This window comes from Lepisosteus platostomus, chromosome 7 (assembly GCF_059453375.1).
Source record: "Lepisosteus platostomus isolate fLepPlt1 chromosome 7, fLepPlt1.hap1, whole genome shotgun sequence".
Taxonomy (NCBI): domain Eukaryota; kingdom Metazoa; phylum Chordata; class Actinopteri; order Semionotiformes; family Lepisosteidae; genus Lepisosteus; species Lepisosteus platostomus.
In genome coordinates this window covers 62,368,267-62,391,991 of record NC_142617.1, presented here as the reverse complement: position 1 = coordinate 62,391,991, position 23,725 = coordinate 62,368,267, and the positions used below count along the sequence as shown (strand labels likewise).

At 42.6% G+C, this 23,725-nt stretch overlaps 1 protein-coding gene across 4 annotated transcripts in view; it reads right to left on the bottom strand.

Moving 5' to 3' along the window:
- Positions 1-23,447, bottom strand: part of tbc1d2b (TBC1 domain family, member 2B) — a 28,119-nt gene extending 4,672 nt beyond the window's left edge. The window contains exons 1-11 of one of the 4 annotated variants that reach the window (XM_088641634.1): positions 22,223-22,392; positions 21,420-21,879; positions 17,324-17,474; positions 12,453-12,618; positions 9,648-9,820; positions 8,978-9,198; positions 4,949-5,338; positions 3,551-3,661; positions 2,672-2,865; positions 1,512-2,003; positions 461-578 (exon numbers count right to left, since the gene is read on the bottom strand). In XM_088641634.1, the coding sequence (XP_088497760.1) occupies positions 461-578; positions 1,512-2,003; positions 2,672-2,865; positions 3,551-3,661; positions 4,949-5,338; positions 8,978-9,198; positions 9,648-9,820; positions 12,453-12,618; positions 17,324-17,474; positions 21,420-21,758 (2,355 nt within the window). In that variant the 5' untranslated portion in view covers positions 21,759-21,879; positions 22,223-22,392. Of the gene's footprint in view, positions 1-460; positions 579-1,511; positions 2,004-2,671; positions 2,866-3,550; positions 3,662-4,948; positions 5,339-8,977; positions 9,199-9,647; positions 9,821-12,452; positions 12,619-17,323; positions 17,475-18,346; positions 18,536-21,419; positions 22,086-22,222; positions 22,393-23,250 lie in introns of those variants that run through there. The other 3 variants (XM_088641636.1, XM_088641633.1, XM_088641635.1) reach the window with 3 other exon arrangements.
- Between the last annotated feature and the right edge of the window lie 278 nt (positions 23,448-23,725).

The following is a 23,725-nucleotide window of genomic DNA, read 5'->3' as shown; positions in this document are numbered from 1 at the left end:
AATCTAAGGCACGAAGGAAGATGGACAGAATCTGATTGTACAGAATTAGACTTCACAATACATTTGTTATTAAAACACAGTGGATAGTATGGATGATTCAATTATTTTATGTTTGATTACCACGGAACAGATTCTTTATAATTATAGCCACTTTTTTTAGGATACCCCTTTGGTTTAAAAACACTGGAACATGCTCTTTGCACTTGTTTGGCAACAAAATCTGCCGCAAAAAAGGGCTTAAATGCTTCTTCCTAATTGAAGCATACTGTACATTCTACTTAAGTATACTGGTGGAAAAACTATCATGGCTTTACCACCTGTAATTTCAAGATAAGGAAACGCACCTGCATCAAACTGAACCCATCAAGAGAGACGTCTATGCCTCACTGTAGCTCAAACTCCACTCAGTAGTGATGCCACGATGGAGGCATCACGTGTGATATAAAGGGTGGATGCTCACCTGTGAGCCTAGCAGAGTCTTGGTGTAGTAGTCTCGTGGCATGAACACCTCCACAATGGCGATCAGGCACCAGAAGGCTTCCTCCTCTTCCAAATAGAGGAGAGCAATTGCTGCCAACCTGCACATAATCAACAACAGACCCCAGCATTACCTACAGTACATCACTTCTGACTCGCAACACGTCAGAATGAGAACCCCAGCCACAGCAGCACTTATATACCCACCTGAGAATAAATACCTGGAATCATGTCTCCCTTGCCTCTGCCCTTCCAAAACGTCAGGAGCGCACAAAAGACCCAGACACACACAGACACACACAGACACACACAGACACACACAGACACACACAGACACACACAGACACACACAGACACACACAGACACACACAGACGTCTTTTCAGTATGTGCCACCCTGGCCAGCCGCCCCCTTTCAAACGGGCGTCTGAGACGTGAACACTCGGCTGAAGGCCTGACTCCCACAGTTCTGCAGGCTCCCAGCAAGCCCCTGGAGTCACTGCTGCCCACCCAGCGCTGCCCACGATCAGCGACACCGAACTGTTGCGTTGGCTTAGCCGCACTGGGAGGCCTGAGCTGGCCCTGCGGACTGTAAAACTCACTCTGCACTTTTGCGTGTCAGGTTTTTACACAGTGTAAGGACACTGGACCTCTGTTATGTCCTCTCACTCATACACCACACAGAATAAATGGTGCAACTAAAACAGTTTTGTGAAGGAATCTGATTTTTAACTTTAGCTGTGCCCAACGAATTACTGAGTGTGACAAGCTCTTAATCGAGCCACATGATTACATTTTATGCTGTGATCTGAACATTTGACTCAAAACTGCCTTGTACCGGAACCACGTACTCTGCAGATGAGCAAACAAAGCTGTATGATTCGGCCATCCAAGGGTTATTATTGCACTGTAGAGTTCAAAAAAATGAACCTGGCCATCCCACCGAAACTTTTTATGAAGATGGATCCAAACATGAACGCTGCACGCTGCACGCCAAGATCCCTTCCATAAACAAAAGGAGCCGAGTCACTGTACCTGTTAAGACCCTGGCAGTACCCGATGTCCGGGTTTCTCCAGGAAAACGCCAGCAGGACATTCCGCAGCTTCTGGATGCCCTCCGAGGTCGGGGAGGCGTAGTGCTTGTTGTTGGGCAGCGTTCGCAGGAGATCCAGCTCGATCTGCTTGGACGCAGGGTTGGGCTTCTCGTAGGCTTTCTGCAGCAGGAGGCTGAAATAGTCGGCGGACACGCTGTCCCTGAACTTCTTGACGTGGAAGGAGACGCACCACTTCCACACCTTGCAGCGGTGCTCGTGAGGGATCCCGCTGCGGATCAGGGCCTTGAGCTCCGGCGTGCGCGTCATCTCCCGGTTCATGACGCTGGCGAGGTAGTTCTCCCACTTCACGCCCACGGAGACCTCCTGGTCGGTGAGGGAGAGGGACTTCAGGTCCAGAGCCCTCACCTTGGCCACCAGCTTCTCCTCCTCGTCGTCCTCGGGCACCGTCTTGAAACCGTACACATCGTACTCGCTGCGAGTTTCGGGGGAGAAGACAGCGGGGACAGGCAGGTCAGGGAGAGCGCGGCGAGCAGGGAGAGGAGTCTCAGACCACGAGCTCAAAAAACCCAACTTAACTGGAAGAGAGCTATTAATAGACAACAGGAACACAGCTGTTCGTAAGCAGCTCGGCCTGCAGATGTTTTCCTGTGATGTCAACACAATAAAACTAACACAACAGAGCAGCGTGGAGTCAACAGAACAAGTGAGGAAGGAGAGACAGCTTGTGAAACACAGACATGTTCCATCCCTAACAATGTTTGACAACGTATTTTCTTTTTCAGAGTACATGTTTAAAAAGCATAAAAACAGAACATTTTTGTTAAATAAAAAAACAAGAGCTTAACATATGTAGAAAACACACCACACTAGTAAATAAAACACCCTAAAGACAAAAATGATTAATACACTTTCCCTATATATGCTGCAGTGAAAGCTCTGAGCTGTCGTGTTTGGAAGAACTGATGTTTTCCATTAGCAATCTGCTGCTGTAACAACAACCAGAAACAATGCATTTGCGTTTACATTGTGATAGTGTTTTTCCATATCAACAAAGGGCAAAGTAAAAAAAATCAATGAGCTTTGTGATACAGGGGCTATGACTGAAAGGGTTACAGTACAATAAGGAGCAACAGGAAGTACCTCACAGGGTGGGGTTTGAGGATGGTGTGCTCCTGGTGTTCAGGGCTCTCGACCTGAAGAGCATCTTCCAACAGCCTGGAGATGACCTCTCGGGCTGGGTTCTGCTCAGACGAGCACACAGGGTTCTTCACCTCCTGCAGCAGTACCAGGTACTTGCTCTCAATCTGGCACAGCTTGGCCTCCAGGGCGGTGTACTGCCAGGCAGAAGGGCAGAAATGACACAACAGTGAAATAACAAAAGGTGTTACATTGAGGTTAAAAGTAATGGCTCTTCTTAAAGGAGTTTAAATAAACATCCCAAAGAGTCTCGAAAAGCTTCACCGAAGAATGGAGCATCAAACAGCCATATATAGATATGCTGAAGAATGTTAATTGCCGACATGAATCCGCACACTGCTTTTTAGGTCTAAAGGGTTAAAAAAGTCCACTTTAGCGTCCACTTGGAATTTTGAAAAATGATGACCGGGCACATGGTAAAATAAAAGAGACTCAGGACTTCAGACAGGAAGCTTTCCGATACCCCTAAAGCAGGCAGCAGCCCATGGCTCTTGCTACAACATAGCAGTTAACTAAGCGGGAATCTAATTTTAAGAAAAATATGTTTTTTCAAAAGGTGCCTTGGAACTGGGCGAGCCACATTTACTGTATGATCCAAAGTTGTTTTTAAAAAATATGGACTTCAGCGAAGCTGGCTATAAATAATGAAAAATCTGCAAAGGCTGACTGTATTCTGTCAGGTTCTAGAACTCTAGAGGGCACCTCAGTACTGGCAGAATGAGCTGAACCAAACACACAGGAAATTCCTCCTCCCAAAGTGTTCAGTTTACACTTCCTAAAATCAGACCGGTTTTTCTTATTTTCACTTCACCATGAATTTACCTTTGCCTCCAATGCCTTCTCTCTGGTTTCAGCATTCCGCCTGAGAACGGAAAGCTCCAGAATCTCTTTGTTCAGGAACTTGTTCTGTGTTTTATAGCCCTGAAGACTGTCCTGTTAGTATTGGGAGAACAGACTGTGATTTAGAAGATGAATTCATGAAAACAATACTCTAAGAATGGTATGGTGTGACATTGCAAATGTTTGGTAGAAAATGTCTAAATCAGTACATGCACAGTATACTTTTACAGAACTGTTGTGTGTCATTTAGTATAACAAAATCAAACTGACCTACTGTATGACTTTTTGTAAGATTGATCCTGCCCTTAAATTACAGCCAAAAACTTAAAGTAACTGTTTCCTGAAGCATCATCAAAACTGTAACTTACATTTGTATCTCTTACATTTTATTTTTAAATCAGGAGATATTCATTAACTCATAAGATATTTTCTCACCAGCATTTGTAAAAGACTGAAAAGATAAGAACAGTACTGTTGAATAATAATTCCAGAAACATTTTTCTAATGTAAAATAATGTGAAAGTTAGTTATTAGTCTACTCTAATTGAGTGTTCAGTGGTTGTCCATTTTATGTGAAATAGTTTCCAAAATTTATGACAAAGTTTTCTACTGATTGACAAGCTTCCCGTTTTTCAAGTGCAGCACGGTGTTGATTATCACATTGGTTAGGGGGGATACCTTTGACTTCAGTTTCTTGAAGAACTGGTAATGAACTTACTTCCCTAATCTTTCAACAATGTGACAAAAGGTACCAAGCTGAAACTAAATAAACCAGACTTTGTGCTCTGTTGGCTGAATTCTGCTTCCTCTTTCATTCAATTTAATTTAAAGTTTAATTTAATTTCATTCAATTTAAGTTTAAGGTGATATTTAAGTAAAAAGCCAAATAAGAAAAGAATGTTTATAAAAATATGTACAATACATGCAAGCTTTTTTTCCCCTCCTACTGCCTCCTAATATTAATGTCAGTTCAATCCCACGACTAACCACACAGTGTTAGTGTACACTGTTAGTGTTTTTGGACATGCTTTTACATACAGGCTAGCTGTTCCTTTTCTCTTTCTGTGGCTCTGTGCTGGACAGGCATCCTGTCCAGACTGAGAGCAGTCTTGTGCCCTGTACTTCTGGGCTGGTCTACAGATCACCATGACCCTCGGCAGGAGCAGTGGCTTTCCGATAACGAGCGGACGGACATACAGTAGACATACACTCATTCTGAGAATCTTCTGTCCTTATTCCTGCCAACCGCATTTCAACATCTCACTTTTTTATGATTTGTTTGTGTACGACAGACCTCAGAATCTATGTCACATCAACAAAGATACATGTGAAGAGACTGTGGTTCGTGTGTGGGCCTCTCCACCCTGAACAAAAAGCTACCTTCAGTTTATCCAGCTCCTGCAGCTCCTTGCACAAGGAATTTGGCGACGAGCAGTCGGGGGCCCCGCGGGTGGGGTAGCCTGCACTCTCGCACCCGGGACAGCTCTGCTGGGACAGCTTTATGATCACCTCATCTTTGGCCTGGATGGTTTCCATCAGCATGCCCAACTGGTCATTTATCTCCCCCACCTTGTTCTTCAGAGTTCTCAGTTCCTGCTGCAAACTCTCCTTTTCCAGAGCCATCTTCTCCATGTGGCCACACAGAGCCTGGATCTGCCTGTCCTTCTCCTGGATCAGCTGCACAGAGTCCTGCGGGCTGTCAGGAGCCCCAGCAGACCGCCTGTCACACTGAGAGCTCTTGAGGGTTTGCTGCAGGAGACGTACCAGCTCCTGAAAAACATTCATGCCAAAGCTGAAGTTCATTATTCCCCTCCTGGTCAAGTAACTTCAGAAGCGTACCAAAAAGAGGAGTCCAATCAAACTTTCTTCAAGGAATTTTCACTGCAGTTGCACCGAAACCAGAAAAAAAGAAAAAAAAAGGCCTTATTTTGCGCCCAACCATTTAATTTCCCCCCGCAGTCAGATGTTCACAAGCACATTGGAAAAGGCACATGTGCAGATGCAGTCTACTCTGGTTCTGTACACAAGACTGTGCAATGAAGTTTCAAACTGTGTTAACAAATGCAGATCTTGTTTCTCTTTCTAAGGCTAAAAAGCCTTAAAACCTATTAATTAAAGCAAGCAAGACCAAAAGCAGAAGAAAACAGCTATGTGCCAAAGGCTTAATTACATGATTTATATTCTGTAAATATAAACAGAAAAAATGTTTTTCATTTTCAAGCTGAGCACTTAGGTTTTAGGAATTGCTCGCCAATTTAATTTAATCTAATTTCATCCAAGGATTACTACATGTAAATTGCATTATACTGTAGTTAATGTCAGGCAGAAAACTCTAATGAAATTAAGGCAGTGAGTTTTCCAGCTTACACTTTTATACGGTAGCTATATGAAATTATATTAAATTTAAAAAAACCTGCTAAACAACAAATAAAGCTAATCTGTCTAGGAATTTAAGTGAGGTTTAATTTTAAGCCATTTTACACTCATTTTAAAGATGGGTGCAAGAATGCTTAGGAACCACACTTTCTAATATTTTTTCGGATTATATTAATAATCTATAGGAATATATTGCAATATGTCTGTGACAGAAGTTAAAATATCCTTTGGAATATTTTACTATGAACAAAAGGGTGCAAACGTACATTAAATTCTGGTCATCATATGCACCACACACCTGATTACAATAATGTTACAAGTTAAAGGTAAAGGTCACTAGCAGAGAGGCTCATTGGGTCAGAGCTCGTCTGCTTATTTCTATAGAAAGCAGGACTGGAGAGCACGTGGCCTTTCCCTGGACAGAAATGACACCTGTTCCCCACTCGTACAGCGGGGTGGACTGGAGAAACTGTGGCTAAATCCCTGTAAAGGTTCACGAGCAATTTCAGCAGTGAGGACTTGAATCCACAACCTATCAGTTATGAGTTCTGTGCAGGACACCACCTATACATTTATGAAGCAGACATAGACCCGTTCAAGATATTTGACCAAATCTACCCTTTTCTGCTTACCATTATCTACAGTACAGTGATCTGGTACTGCAATAACTAAGATTTATATCTTGTTGTGACTGGGATATAGCACCAATTAATCTTTTTAAAAAATAAAAACCTTCCACGATCATCAGCCATTCTGCAGCTCTGATAAATTGGTGAATGTGTTGCCTTTCCAGACGTTTCACATGACCTGAGCACGTTTTGCAGAGACAAAAACTCCCTAAAGATGTGATGTTTTGGTTTACAAGATGCTAACAGAAAAGATGCAGTTTTCGTTTTAAAGTTTCTTGTCATTCGGCAGTTATTTTTAGAGGCTAGCACTCTATTTTTACAGGGCAGTATGTGAAACGTATAGTTCAAAACGCAGCCAAGCACTGAAAAGTGGAACATTATAATAAACCACAGTCACAAGACAAAAAGGGGATGGAGGCAGCTGCATACTTTCCTACACTTCCTGGATAGTCTGCTACCCATGTGACCAACTGTGGGTGTCTGGACCTGTCTGTTACAGTTCTTGATAGCATGATAAGCAGATATGCTCAGCCTGCTTAAGGTGCACATTAGATCAATACTTTTGACAGTACTTCAGCACAGTACTAGTGAAAAATTAAACCAGACAACATAAATGAACAAAAAACAAAACAAGTGATTTCAGGGAGGATCACAGAAAGTAGTAAATATTAAAAATAGTGGCTCAGCTGATGAGTTGCACGATCCCGGGTTCAAGTCTGGGTCATGGCACCCAGAGTGTGATCAGGTTCCCTAAGCTGCAAGGTGCAGTCAGCCAAGCGTTGCTGGGGGAGAGGTTAGTCAATCAGGGATCTCTTGGCTCTCAAGAGTCACTGCCACCCCTGCAGTGTCCTGAGGGCCTGCATGCATCACTCTCTCCAGGTGCACAGAGTTCACGTGACACCTCTCCCCAAACAGAGGAAGATAAGTATATACATTCTGACACAGGAAAGAAACCACCACCACCACTTTTCAGCTGGAAAAAAAAACTGAGAAGCCAGCAGCTACTCTAAGCAGAGAAGAATCCAAGCAAAACCAGGCTTGCACTTGTCTTACTGAACGATATGGTTTTTAAATTGACAGTGACATTAGGACTGGTGTGCAGCTTGCAAGAAGGTCACTATTCAGCTTCCCACACATACACACACTTGCAAAATTAAGCTATTGCACTGTGTATTCAATAGAAGGAATTTTATATGAATCAGCTCTTAAACAGCTTTGGATTTTTTACCTCCTGGCTGGAGTCCCACCTCCGGACCGGAGAGCTCTGCCGTGTCCCAACTCCCGACCGGAGAGCTCTGCCGTGTCCCAACTCCCGACCGGAGAGCTCTGCCGTTTCCCACCTTCCCACCCGGAGAGCTCTGCCGTTTCCCACCTTCCCACCCGGAGAGCTCTGCCGTTTCCCACCTTCCCACCCGGAGAGCTCTGCCGTTTCCCACCTTCCCACCCGGAGAGCTCTGCCGTGTCCCAATTCCCGACCGGAGAGCTCTGCCGTGTCCCACCTCCCGACCGGAGAGCTCTGCCGTGTCCTACCTTCCCACCTGAGAGCTCTGCCGTGTCCCACCTTCCCACCCGGAGAGCTCTGCCGTGTCCCACCTCCCGACCGGAGAGCTCTGCCGTGTCCCACCTCCGGACCGGAGAGCTCTGCCGTGTCCCACCTCCCACCCGGAGAGCTCTGCCGTGTCCCACCTCCCGACCGGAGAGCTCTGCCGTGTCCCACCTTCCCACCCGGAGAGCTCTGCCGTGTCCCACCTTCCCACCCGGAGAGCTCTGCCGTGTCCCACCTCCCGACCGGAGAGCTCTGCCGTGTCCCACCTCCCGACCGGAGAGCTCTGCCGTGTCCCACCTTCCCACCCGGAGAGCTCTGCCGTGTCCCACCTTCCCACCCGGAGAGCTCTGCCGTGTCCCACCTTCCCACCCGGAGAGCTCTGCCGTGTCCCACCTCCCGACCGGAGAGCTCTGCCGTGTCCCACCTCCCGACCGGAGAGCTCTGCCGTGTCCCACCTCCCGACCGGAGAGCTCTGCCGTGTCCCACCTCCCGACCGGAGAGCTCTGCCGTGTCCCACCTCCCGACCGGAGAGCTCTGCCGTGTCCCACCTCCCGACCGGAGAGCTCTGCCGTGTCCCACCTCCCGACCGGAGAGCTCTGCCGTGTCCCACCTCCCGACCGGAGAGCTCTGCCGTGTCCCAATTCCCGACCGGAGAGCTCTGCCGTGTCCCACCTCCCGACCGGAGAGCTCTGCCGTGTCCCACCTCCCGACCGGAGAGCTCTGCCGTGTCCCACCTCCCGACCGGAGAGCTCTGCCGTGTCCCACCTCCCGACCGGAGAGCTCTGCCGTGTCCCACCTCCCGACCGGAGAGCTCTGCCGTGTCCCACCTCCCGACCGGAGAGCTCTGCCGTGTCCCACCTTCTGGCTGGCGAGCTCCTCCCTCAGGCGGGCCAACTCCTCCTGCTGGCCCTGCAGCCTGAGCTGCGTCTCCGAGGACTTGCTGCCGTTCCACTCCACCGGAGAGGTCTCGATGCTTCTGCTGTTCTTGCTGGGGCCGCCCATCACGTCTTTCAGGAGGGGGCGCTTTGACCGCGCGTTCGTCCGGCCGAAGTCGAAGGCGAACACGGAACCCGTGGAGTCTAGAGAAAGCGAAACTCTCCTTCAGAAACAAATTGGACTCTCCAGTCGCCATTGACTACAGCAGTCGAAGAACTTGGAAACGAAATCAAGCTCGACTTCAGGGATGTTTACAGATGGGGTGGCGTTTTCCTTTTGGTCACTTCTGCCTACAGTAATGAAAAGCTTTCAGGACTGCGAGACAAAGCAGAAACAAAAACAATCTCGAGCAAACATGGGCTCCATCAGATAAGTACTATGGAAATAACTTCACTCCTACTGCAAGCCGGTACAAGTTCCATCTCTTCCCTTGACTAAAGATATTACATTTTTTGAGCTACAGAAAAGGATTCCAAGCACGTACAATGGAACCGAGTTGGGATTCGCTCGTGCCTCCCCCAGGCCACAAATCTGCCTTGACAAAACTGCTCCCACATACTGTATGCAATATCATAGTTAAAACGCCTCTCACTCCTATGGGCCTCTGGGTGAGGCTTCTTTGAGAACTCCAGCATAGCCATCTGTTCCTGCAGCTCCCTGCTTGGCGGGTCAATCATCTCCCAGTCATCGCTGCCGGTGTAGAACACACTGCGCCGGTTCCCCTCACCACTCCCTCGGCCCGGTCTCAGCTGGGACATGGAATTCCTGACACAGAGACAGAACCCAGTGAACATCAGGCAACCAGCAAGAAGTGAAACCACTCGCAACCGGCACATGTGATCTGGCCACCAACAGTAATACCGTGAAGACCACAGGTTAAAGCCAGCCACCTGTGTGGTTCTGAGCTGGGTGAATTGTCAGTTCCTCAGGCCACACATTTCTGCAAGTTACTGCGATTGCATTCCACACAAAACTAATTGGTACTCCTGAAATATTCTGCGATTGTTGTGACTCTTTTAGGGTAATTTTATTAGAGTAGCTGTTATGGCTTTGGTATTCTATTTCTGAGTTGGCGGTGAGTACTGAGGAAGTGTGGGGGTCCAGTCCTTCTCACTTGAAAGAGCTTCCGGTGAAACACCATCACGGTGTTTCCATCACGGGTGTCTGTGGGTTACACTTTATTTCTCTTGTGCTGTCCAACGTTTACAATGCTATAGCACGTTGCAAGATACAGTAAATCGTCCACAAAAAGGCAAGGAATTGCATGACAAAAAATCAGGTCACCCATTTCAGAAACTCTGTACTTTCAAAATCAATTAATTTTAAATCCAATATAAAATAAAAAAAATCCTATGTTATTTAAATGTTAAAAGATGTTAACAGTTCAGACATTGACGTACTAGACCACAGCTAGAAAGTTTTATTTTTATGAAATGCTTTCCTGCAGAAACACAGAAGTCTGCTGTTAACCTGATCAACATATACAGTACTTTCGGTAATACAAGAAACTTCCGTAACGGGATTTTTTTTGTCTCTCCCAAATTCATTAATCAAGAAACCGCTGAGGAGTTTATAAAGGGACACAGGGCTGTACTGCCAAGTTTTACTATTGTGCACATTTCATGAACAAATGCCAAGCTTTGATGTGGAAACAAGTGACTTCAGCAAGATTTTGTTGTAACAGTTTTAAGAGTTACAGGATTGAACTAGATTAATCACTACCCAGGCCTTTTTATCTTAAATCTTATGCTGTTCAAGATAAAATTATATATTTGGGTATGGTCTGTATTATTAAAAACCTGACTGTGGCAAAATAAATAAAATCATGTACTATTGTATATAGTGAATACAGATAAAGAAATCACAATTGTTCTGTTTGTTAAATTTCTGAAACTCCCCTACATGGCTTCAGTGATAAGGCAGGGTCGTGGCCACAGCATACACACTGTCAATATCTAGGAGAAAAAACAAAAGCCCTAAGGCTGCAAGAAGTCTTCAGTGGTATTTCCTTCGATGATTCATTGGTTTTCTGTGAAGTCCCTTCACCTTAATCGAATTAGCTCAATGGATGTGTGGCAGAAAAAAGAAACACCACTGCACTACTTACAGTAGTAAGAAATACTTAGCAAAACAAAACCAAAAAAAATCACAGTTTTGCTAAAAGAGATATCCAATAATTCCGAAGGGTTTTTCTGACTTCACAGAAATAATGCCTGGTACTCTTAAAAGGATGATTTAGAAATAGACCAAAGTTCCTTATGATGTAATCTGTTTTTCCAAAAGAAAATTCTGTCACATTTCCAGTTGAGGGGCTCCATTTAAAAAAAACTGCACAAGTGTAAATGTAGAGTATCTGGTTAACAGTTACATTACCAGTCCTCCTCTTTAACCTTTTTTCCTCTGCATTCTGAACTATGTTACAGTATTTTTTTTTATCTTTAAACCAACGTGCAGAGATCTTTGGTACGAGAGGAAATTTCTTGTACTTAACATTCCAGCTCTCTGCGTCACTTCTACAAAATGTAGCCAAATTTTTCCAGATGTGCATAAAAAGTTTTCTAAGAGCATAGCTAGGCTCTGAGCCAGGACTGCTCAGAAAAGATTTTTCCACATGGAAATGCATGCACCAATCCATTCCATCTCTGATCAAGTGCAATGAAAAAGCTGTAAGGGCTATCAAATAACTGTATACATCTCAAACCTGTGAGAATCTTGATTTCAAATAATCTCTATATACTGACTAACCTATTCTAAAAAGTTAGCTTTGTATAGAAAAATAAAACATAAGTGCAGATTTTATACTGAGCAAAAGGACAGTGGTATTCAGCTGTGAATTCTAAGACTATAGTTTAAAAATATAACTCCAACATCCATTGGTACATTTTTAATGCTGACATCCTTTAATACATTTTAAGAAAACAAATGAAACTTAACATTTAAAAAACAACACACCAATGTTTTAAACCAGGATTTTTTCATTTTAATACAGAAAAGCCACGGTGCAAGTTGAGCGTGTTTTATAAAAAATACAGAAGTTGGCTGGGAAGTTAAAATTCAATAGCCGTGCAGGTAGAAATTTCTCGGGATTCCTGCAGTGCTGCAGTTTGTATCCACTGTGCTTGCATCCACCTGTTTTTTGGCATGACAGTGGTGCTATGCTGTCTCTTTGCCCATGGCTTGCAGCCTTTAAGATATGACCTAGCAAGCATTATATTGTGTACTGGGCAAAGCCAAACACACATGAAAAAGAACCTAAATGCTTCCTTCTTTTGCCTAAGACCAAAATGAAAACTCTACTGAGCCACAGTGATGAACTAAGAGTTCTCACTCAGCATGGCTCAGTTAATTCTAATAAATCACTGTGATGTAATATCCGAACACATAGCAACAGCCTCACCTCAGCTCGGTGCCCCAGTGCTTGAGGGAGAAATTGATGTTGGTGGGCGGAAAGGTAGGGTTCCTCGTCACACTAACCCCAGCCAGGTCCTCAGACGAGGTTTCCAGGGCAAATTCACTGCGGACGCTCTCTGTGGTTTCACTCGGCTTCTCAAAAGTAAAAGCATCTAAAACAGAACAAAGCACAAGACCCCTGAACACTCTGATTTCAGAATTCTGATTGCTGCTCGAGCATTATAAAGGTTACTAATGAGTGGAGCTCACCGTGGACTTAAATAGCCCACATCTTAGGATCTATCCAGCTGCTTCTTCACAGAATCCTGGGTACTCAGATTTTAAAGGTGTTCCCTAAGTTTTTCTTTTCCAATGTCCTCTGGTTTATCACTGCTGATTTTGAAGAAGTCTATCAGCTTTGACTTGACCGTGCTTTATAGGATACTGAATACCTGAATCAGGCCTCATCATAGTCTTCCCTGTTCACGACTACAAAGGTTCTGTTCTTTTAGTCTGCCAGGGTAGTCTGCCTCTAGTTGCTATGCACCTGTCCACAGTTTATCTTTGGATTCTTCACCATTCCATTCTAGTTTAGCAACTTAACTTTCTCTTGAGGATCTCCATTTATGCTTGCCCAGTGCTAATGTATACCCTATCCATTACGTCTTTACAGATGGCCCTTGCTGTATATTTTTCCAGTGGCCAAGAAAGCTGAAGCATTCTTTAACACACCCTGCAGGTATTCTCCTACTAATCTCAATTCTCCACCTGTGATTGGTTTAGGTAGAAGCCCCTGACAAGTTGGTCCTGCTCTACAGCATGTTTACCATGTCTCTGCATGTATTAATATCAGATGGAACGAATAATGCTTATGCCTGTTTCCTCCAACATTAAAATGGACCAAGGGTCCTTACCTGCTCTTGTTAGCAGCCTGTGGACTTAAGATCCCAGCTGTATTTTTCACCTGAAGTATTTCAAGATCAAGTACTGGTGTCTTGGGAGTATCTGCCTTGATCTTATGTGTCTTCAAGTCTTCGTACTTAGGTTGTGAATAAACTTGTTTGACAACTGAATGTCTGTTGTACTCTTTTTCTTTTGACAGAATGGGACAGACGCCTCTTTGTCTGTGCTCTGTAAATTAGGAATGCTTACTGTGTGAAACCTAGCTTACCTGTGCTTTATTTGGTTTTTTGTGTTGCGCTTAAAATAAACAGAGGAGCTCACTAGTGCAAATTTGTCGTGGTAGATATTTGTTCTGTCGTTGGCCAATTAGGAACAACTGATTTTATGTGTAATAAACTGAGTAAGGAAATTAAGTTTTAACTCTCTTAGGGAAAATCTACTTAAATACTTATTAAAGCATGTCTGCTCAAGAATGCCATTAACAAGCTGTAATAATACTATATTTGTGCAATTCCAAAATGCAAGGTTAGAGGTTTTCTGGGTCACAGTGTTGCAGTCTGACTAATCCACTGAATGATGCAACACTCATGATTTAAACCAGGGTGTGGGAAAATTACAATAATTAGAATGTGGATGTTGGTAACCACTGGCCACAGGCACATGTTTTTTTAGTTTTTTACTAGTGGAACCATTTAATACAGAAGTGTGTTGGCAAACATCCCGATCACCACTGGAGTTTTCTGAATGGTGTCATCACCTGGTGTTGCATAGCTCAAAGATACGGTTTTAACTTGGCCCAAGCCTGTGGAGGGCCGACGTTCAGTTTCTTTTCATTTCAGCTTTGTGGTGCAGCTTTGCCAGTGAAATGAATTGCTTGCTACACTGGAATGCCCAGCTGTTCAATGCTGTCAAGGTCCTTTCGTGCTCTCTACCTACACTTCCAGGACGGCTTTCTGCACTGCCATGACAGGACTTTATAAAATATTCAAAAGTATACAATCTCACTTTGCATACATTTCAAATGCACAGCCAGAAGTATAGTTTAAGACTGCTTGACTATAAAAAAAAGTGTTTGATTACAAGTAAGGATCTTCGTTCGAAGAACAACCTGTGAACTTTTCAGAACTGAAAGCACCAAGAAGGTGACAAACAAGGCAATCACTTTTTTTAAAATACATGCAGAAGTCTATTATAAAAACAGAAATCCCTTTGTACGCAACTGTACTCTTTTATCTTTTGTTCAGCATATCAATCTGCTTAATTATGCAATTTTAACACAGTATTAACTTTATTTTGCATACGGATAAATTTTTTACACAGCTTTATCCTATCCCTAATCTGCAGAAAATCTCACTCTTTGATAACAGTGGATAATCCTTTATGGCCAATGTTTATGTCCTGACACAGACTGGATTGTTCAGGATTATGTCAGGATTGTGTGTTAACAGTCGTAGCTCTAGTTGTCTTCAAAGATGCTGGTAAAGGCTTAGACACTGCTTGCTGAAAAAGTGTCTGGCAGTCGATTATATTAGAAGCAAATGTGTGAAAAATCTGCACTTCCAGTACTAAACAACATCAGCTGTTTAAACAAACTGAACTACAGACTGGGAAGCTGTCCAGTTTCCAAAGCAGAAAATGCAACAAGCAAGGCACTGCAATGCCTCAGGAAAAACCCAGAACAACCAAAGACTCCAGTAATAAATTTAGATTTTGGACTTTTTTTTATCCACCCAGCTGACGACAGACCGAAGACCTTGTGCAGCCTCGGCCTCTACAAAAGCCAATTTGTACTTTTCTGTGGTTTTCACTGAGCAGCACATTGTAACGAAACTCTCTGTACTGAACCAGCTGTAGAAGCCTGCAAGAGGCTCGAGGAGCCAGGCTGTTCAGCGCTGTTACTCGACAGAAAAAAAAAAGCTCATCTAGCGCCCACCTACACAGGTGCCCACACACCCTCCCCCTCCCAGCATGAGTACATTCACACCTGCCTGCAGTGACCATGAACAAGCGCCATTCTGTAAACCCAGCCTCATGCAGGAGGCATGCAGAGCTGATAACATTCAATTGGGAAAGCTGAGCTGTGGAAACAGTAGTTCATACCACCTCCCCCTTCCTGTCCTTTCTACACAACAGGTAAAGGTTCATTCCATGCTGAAGGGTAAGGAAAGAAGCACAACGTTTCGACTCGTTCGTTAATACATACTGTGACATAAGTTGTACTAAAGTACTCTCACTCACATTTTAAAATCAAATAAACTAATGATAAATGATTTAAATATTGATGATATACAGTATGCATGAGGATAAAAAAAAGATCCATTCCATAAGGGAAATTATAAAGTAAGACATTTGGAAGCACAACAAACTGCACAAAGTAAATTTACTAAATGGAAATTGTGAGAACAAAGTTTACCATGGCTTCACATTTTTAAATGTCCTCCGTCACTAGGGCTCTATTTGTTTTGTTTCGAACACTTCAAAATGTAGCTATAGCCTAGGTAAATTCCTGTCCTTTCTACACAACAGGTAAAGGTTCATTCCATGCTGAAGGGTAAGGAAAGAAGCACAACGTTTCGACTGTAGAGCCTCGTTCAGGTTATCTTCACACACAATTGAAGAAGGCTCCATGGCCGAAACGTGCTTTCCTTTACCTTTCAGCATGGAATGACCCTTTACTAATTCCTTTGCAGCCTACGCGTGCCGACACAGCTCCCTGCTCGAACTGTTCTTTATATTCCTGACTTCTAATCCTGTTAGGGTTCGTTGGGATGCTTCACCTGCTCTCCAGTCACTCAGATTTGTGGGGTCTCTTGCTTAAAGGGCCAGCAGAAGAGCTGGGGGAAAATGTCACCCAATCCAAGAAAACGATTAGATTTAAGGTGAAACTAAGACTAGAAACTGCCCCCCAAACAAAGAAAAACATCTGGAAGCTTTCTTATACTGTATATGACAGTATATATTCTTATATATAAGAGACAGAAAGACAGTATTTATAGAACTAGGAACCAATTCTATACTTTTCGTTGAGCCATTAACGAAGAAAGGCTTGCTGTGGGGTCCATTTGATCAGCTTAGAGGGATTTTGTTTTCTCTGTACTGGGAATCACCTTTGAGCACACCTGCAACTACTGTAACTGTCATTATCCTAGGATTAACTCTAAAAATAGGCACTTCACTCTGTGCTCTGCAGAAGAATTGTTCTGTGTAAAACAGCAGGTCTAAAGAATTCATGCACATGTGATTTGTACTGACATTGTACAATCTTAGTAAGCTTGTAGGGAAAGGAGGTCTTGCACATACAGTATAGTCCTGCAAGTTATAAATTAACATATATATAACAAATAACCATAATTTTATACTACTTTATTCTTTTAAAAAAATATGAAGAAAGCAAAATAAATGATTTATTAAGACATCACTCCTAAGACTTACATCGGAGCTAGGAGTTTTGTGATAATAACTTAACAGAATTACTAACAGCAGTCTTTAGAAATATATTAGTGCATCAATTCAAACTCCTCCTAGATGCACTCCATTTGGAAGAAAATAATTCTTCAGCAAGTGATAATGGCTAAACAACATAACACCACTCCCTAACATAATACATTTGCATATCTGCTTCACCTGGAAGTCTGTCATGTGCTTTCTTTGTGTTACTGTTCAGAGTTCCAAAGAGTAAATAAGGTTTACTTGGTTATTATGCCCATAATATTATACCTTTGCAAACTTACAAAGTGCAGTATTTTATTTTTCCTTGCAAAAGAGAATCTTCACAAAATAGCATGTGGTTTACCTCAGCATAAATCTACTACAAATAATGTGGATTTTAAAGCACTGCAGATACATTACAATTAATCAGAGAAATGAACTATTCTGGGCCCTTAATGCTCTAAAAATGCAATGTCCAGCTTTACAGTCAAACTCCGAGAAAGCTGGATTCTCAGGAAGCTCCTTCTATTGACCTGGTCTTCTTACCTGCATCTCTGGCTACCAGTCCAGTGGGCAGGTCAGGCAGGGGGGGAGAGGACCAGCTATCTCTGCTGGCCGAACCACGATTGTTACAGAACTCCCATCTCTTCTGTTGCAACTGCTGTAGCCAGTACCTCATCACCTGCCTGTTTGGTGCCTGCAAAAACAAAACAGCAGAGATACCACAAAACAATCACCTCATCTGAAAATGCTGTATGCACCTCATACGTGTTGGGGCAATGTGCTGGGAAAACAGGTAGAACACGACTGTATCACTAGAGGTTACAGTTGTGTTTTAAAGGCATCACACCCATAACGTCAATGTTTTCTCAACCAGGAAAAGCACATGGAGAAATTTGCAAAGCTGAATTCAGCTGTTTTAAGGCTTGTGACTGACAGTTTTAATTGTCTCAGTCTTGGTTTGCATCTTGTCAGATAGAGCATAATATGAGGTTAATACATACTGTGACATAAGTTGTACTAAAGTACTGTCACTCACATTTTAAAATCAAATAAACTAATTATAAATGATTTAAATATTGACGATATACAGTATGCATGAGGATAAAAAAAAGATCCATTCCATAAGGGAAATTAGAAAGTAAGACATTTGGAAGCACAACACACTGCACAAAGTAAATTTACTAAATGGAAATTGTGAGAACAAAGTTTACCATGGCTTCAAATTTTTAAATGTCCTCTGTCACTAGGGCTCTATTTGTTTTGTTTCGAACACTTCAAAATTTAGCTATAGCCTAGGTAAATTCAAAATGTGGAGACGATTTCATATGCAAACATACAGGAGTTCTTAGAAAGCGCCACATTAAGAACTTGTTTAACAACTCAACAGGACATCTTTTTTTTTAGCAAGCCAAGGCAGAAACTTCTCTGACTTCAGTTTTCTTCAGCCCTACAACTTAATTTCCTCTTTCAAATTCAGGCTGTTTGGAAATTTCAGTCATAGGTTTACCACAGCCAAACACATTCAGGCCTGTTGTACTTAAAATGCCACACCATTTCTGTTCTTACCTTATTTTCTCATACCATATGTCTCATAGGAACAGAGGTCCTAAGTTTTAAAGAATCCACTTCTTTAATCGAGAAGCTTTTCTCTACTGGACTCCACAACAAGGAATGAATATCCTTTTCTAACTGGGATCACCCACAGTTCAGCCATCTTCCTGCTATGCTGTGCAAGAGACTGCTGAAAGCATCTTGCTCAGTTCGAGGCTGACACAATAAAGGAAATGTTGCAGTCCAACGCAAGACATTGATAATTTTTTTTAAAGACTGCTGAAGAAATCATGAAAGACATCTAAGGAAGATTAAAAGCACTCTTTTAATATCCCAAAATATTTGCAACAAAATGTATATTTAGTGGCCATCCTTTTTAACAAGCTCTGTTTTTAACAAGATGAACTTGATCTGGTTTTAATCTTTCATATCTTTTTGATCTCTCTGTCGCATTATAAAGCTCTCCACTCAGCCAAAACAAGACAAGCACCAGACCCACAGATACTTCACATTTCAGCCACAACATAGTCCGCATTAGTGTGAACTATGGGAGGACAACGTGACAAGCTTCAGTGTGCAGGGAAAATGTGCACATTGGACTCTGCATGAACTGAAAAGCATCGATCCAATTGCATTGTTTTGTTAACCCTTTTGGATATAAAGATGAACAAGTGGAGGGGGATTTGGAAGCAGGAATGAAGAATGAAACTGGCAGTCATGCTGCAAACAAGCATGTTACATTGTATTGTTAACTTTCCACTTCACATTACCTCATATATAAGCACATACTGTATATAGGCAGATGGATTTATTTTTGTAGCTTACTTATGCAAAGACATTTTCAAAGTGAAGCTCCATTTCTGATTATGTGTTGTGAACTCAGTCTAACTGCAGTACACTTGAGAAATCACCTCAGGGACCCCTAGTTTTGTCCGGATGTACTATACACTGCCACAGATACCACAGTGATTAGATAAGGCATTAATCTATTACATTACCCTTCAGTACACAGTACTGGAATTTCATTAGAACATTAAGACAACTGTTTCTACCACAGGTAACACACAAGAAACAATGCTGGTCCCAAACAAACAGCAAATGTTTTGGGGAACTGTTGGCACTACAGCATTAATAAATGAAAAATGCATTCTTAAACGGACCTGGCACCTGTGGTAAACATTTATTTTGCAGAAGTCTGAATAAGTCAAAGAAAGACAAAAACAAAACAAAAAAAATAAAATCTGGGGGATCCAATAAAAAAATACTTTACTAGCAAGGATTAATTGCAACCTGAGTTTCTGCAAATACAGCAACAGGCAAATGTACACAATAGAAAGATGCTGAATGTCTCCTAGCAGTTTAAGTTAATTATTTGAACTAGAACCAGTTCAGGTCAGCAAGAACTTGAATCCATAAGAAGAAAAGAAAACTTTAATCCACCGTGACATTTAGCTGAGTTACTAAATACATTTACTAGGGGCTAAAATATTTTTATGGTAATCAACAGTTTTCAGCATCCGGAACTATTAGCACGTAGGAGTTTTAGCAAGACTCGCAAAACGCTGCTTATCCAATTAACCTGGACATTTCCACTGGCCTGTCTCCAGCCAGAGGCCTGTATGACGTCTTAAAGAAAGATCTGCTTTTATGTACTGCACCTTCAGGTTTTTAATTAACAACTTAAGTTTTTTTTATTTTAAATTCATCATTCATGTCTCCTCCTTCCACCTGCCTAATAAAGAGCAGGGACATTTGGCTAAATGCATTTTAATTGCAGAGGAGACAGACTTTGTGCTCCAGATGCTGAAACCTGAATATATTGCCAGCTATGAGCTTACTTATCAGGCTTACTGCGGGAAAACAAGAAAAATGCTGGCTACTGTAAATGCTTTATGGGAAAAGGCTGTGCAGGTACACTGTGTTGGGCTAACCGAAGTTTAGAAGAGCCCTTGTGCATATAGTCTTTCAGGTCTCTCATCCGGACCACTGTGTGTGATATGCCGTTGTAAAGCAGAATGTACTGTACTGTAAGTGTCAATACTGGTTTACACAAAGATATCACGAGATTCACTGCAATCAACAGGTAACCTTCAGTAACAAGGCAAAAGGGAAATCATGTGACTACAGAACAGGGATTGAAAAATCTAGAGGTGAAGGCCGGGTTTGTTTTTAAATGATGCTACTGTTGGGCGCACATTTTGCCTCTTGGCAGAATGTGATTGTAAACCAGCCAAAGAAAAAAATGTTTAATTGTATAGCACTTATATTTCCAATGGAGATTAGCTTGATTTTACTGGAGTTTTTTTTAAATAGGAAATGACATTTTATTTAGATTTTTAACGGAGACCCTACGCTATTAACACTGAGATAACACTGTATTAATAAGAATAACTAATTGCATAGGATGGATTATACTGTTGGGGTGGGGTGGACTAGGCTGCCCTTAAGGGAGGTGTACCACATTAACCAAACGTCTGCCTTTTCTTCCAACAGCCTGCCAGGCTACACTCGAAAGCACAGCCACCAAAAATAAAATAAAATAAAAAAACACCCGGGAAGTTTCTGCGTTTCCGCAGCGAGTAAGTGACTTCTGTTGTTAATATTAACAACATGAACAAGTTTTGATTCTTAACAACACCGGGATCTTCTAATGCGCAAACCTAATGCGTTTAGTTGCGAAATGAATTCACGTTTAAAATAATGTAATTTAGACATTTACATACGTGTATAAATCTGTGCCAATTCTCAACGCACATAGAAAGGAATATTTTCCGTTGTTGTGCGTGGCACAGTACCTGACCTCTTAAGCAATTTTATTTTTACTTACTAGCTCTGTTTAAAAAAAAGAAGTGGTCTTCTAAGGATAATAATAATAATAACGGCAATACCCCCAATCATTATGAAGTTGACTAAATCACTTATTGCGCATTCAGTTCTTAATGCGCTCAAGAAGTGTCTGCTCCTCAGCTTCCCATCTGGTAGTGTACAGCTACTGTACATAATGCCAGGGAGGATCAGCGACTGTAACCCTGCTCATGCCGATAAGGAGACAGATGCCAGTGCCAAGCCGAGAAGCAGGGTACTATACCTTGAGCACAAACTCCTTCCCCGAGGCGTGGATCTCAAACTGCCCTTCATCCCCTTCAACCTCATAGCTAAAGCAGGCGTCCCCTATCTCAATGTGTCCCAGCGGCAGAGCGTCTTGGGGAGTCTTGAAGTAATACAGATAACATTTTCTGGGGTCGTAGACAAACCAGCGGGTCTTGAACCCCCGGAGCGGCCCCTTGCCGGCAAGCTTGTTCAAATAACCGCATAACTTGGAGCCCTGGTCTTTGGTGCCGTCGCTGTCGGAAACTTCCAGGGATTTAGCGGGCGAAATCCTGGAGTTCCGAGGAGCGCTTCCCTCGCTCCCATCCCCTCCATGCATTTTTCTTTGAACTTTCTTCTCCTGCCTCGGCGGATACAACTATTCTCACTTCCAGCCGCATGACTCGTAGCTCGGCAGACCGTCGAGCCACAATGCAATGTGGGACTTGTAGTTTCAGCCGCTGGCAAAAGGAAATGCGAATGTGTTTTTTTTTTTAGATTTCATGCATCTTACTTATTGCGTCGTGTAAACGGACTGGTTTCACAGAGACTTTGTAAAACGGGCACCAGGCAGCTAAATCGCAAAAACATTCAATCTATCATCAGTCAGTTCCGCCTTCCCCCTCCCAACCTGTCTCCAGGTCGCTAAATGTCAACTATATTTTTTCCAGATACAGAACAGATAAAAATTAATTATTTGCTTACATTTATGTAGCCATTCGTAATGAAATGATCATTTTAATCGACTCGGTTATGAACGGCCCTCATGTTGGCATCCTTAAAAATAACTCCTTTATACTGTACCTGGTGAACGTGTTCAGTGAATTGTTGTGATTGCTGCTGGTGACATTGCTTTTTCATAATTATCTTCCCAATGTATAAGGTCAAATGATTCAGAGATAAATATGCGTATTTCTAGGAAGCAGTTTAGGAATATAAGCGTACATACGTACACACTGCATACGTACAGTGTGAACTGTCAGTTCATTAAAAACACCTGCATCTCTTCAATTGTACCACTAGATGGAGCAATTTACCGTTTTTCTGGCTCATATTTAAGAACAAACAGCCGAAGAGACAACTTTGAAATACTATAGCACCTTTTTTGTGTTACAAGCAATAATGAAATAGCGTTGGTCTGCATTTCAAATACTTAATCGTGGGGAAAAAAAATGAAAATATGGAGACAGACAGCTAGGGATTTCACCCATAATAATTCAGCTCGAAGTGACTTGACCAAGCAATTATGGGCATGAATTTCTAAAATATTTAGAACTTTAAATCCAGCTTTGGAATTACAGTACTGTCATACAAACGTTTTTCCATGAAGCACACAGCAGCATTGGACTACAAACTGTCTTGATTGCATTTTAAGGTGCCATCAGAGGGAGACATTGAGCTAATGTTATTTCTGTAAAGCTACCCTGTTAGCTATAGTATTAAGCAATTTTATTGCGCTGGGTGAATACGCTTGCACAAACAACCCGTTACGCATTTACACGTGGCGTGTTTTAACATTTATTCTGCCACGTGAAAATATCATTCGTTTTTGTTGTTTTTGGAAAACACTGATGAAATTGTCTCAAAAACATCATCTTTAGTATATTGGGCAACTCAGAAGTTATAATTTCCTCATTGAGATTTCCTCATCTCAGCATAAAAATGTTAACCCTTGATGTCTGGAAAACGGTTACAAACAGAAACACAACGTGGAAAAGCATGTAAGGAGTCTAAAAATAAATCAGGTCTCTTTTGCTCTTCGAAGCGCAGGAAACACTGAACGTACAGTAGCATTGCTCTCTTTTAAAAGACATACTGTACTTTCCACATACCACATGCGTAGATTTTTTCTGCAGTTCGCACAATTTTCCTCGTATGACAGCGAATCTTATCGCGTGACCTCACAGTTTGTATTTCTCGGGTGGCAGAAATGTTTCATTTGTCTAGCCCTTTACTTCCCAGATGTGTGCTAGCCGAGACAGATGCAAACCGACTCTCCTGTCTTGCCGTCGCCCTGGTGAGAAGAGAACGAGTGATTTCCCGACATGACGCGCTTGGCAGGAAAGATCCGGCCACGGCGAAGGGGAGGGCGTGGGGAACGGAAAGACTGAACCAAACCTTGTCTTCTTGTACGAGTGGATCTGTCCCTCGCCTTGAGTGATGCATCAAAACACGGTAGCTTAGTCTGCGGAAACCAGTAGTGTCCTGTGAACATCGCTGGAGAAATTGATTTGGATGACTGTTTGTCAAGTTCTACTAAAAGAGAAAGATAGTGACAACATTGCCTGTAAAACCAGGTCAAATGTC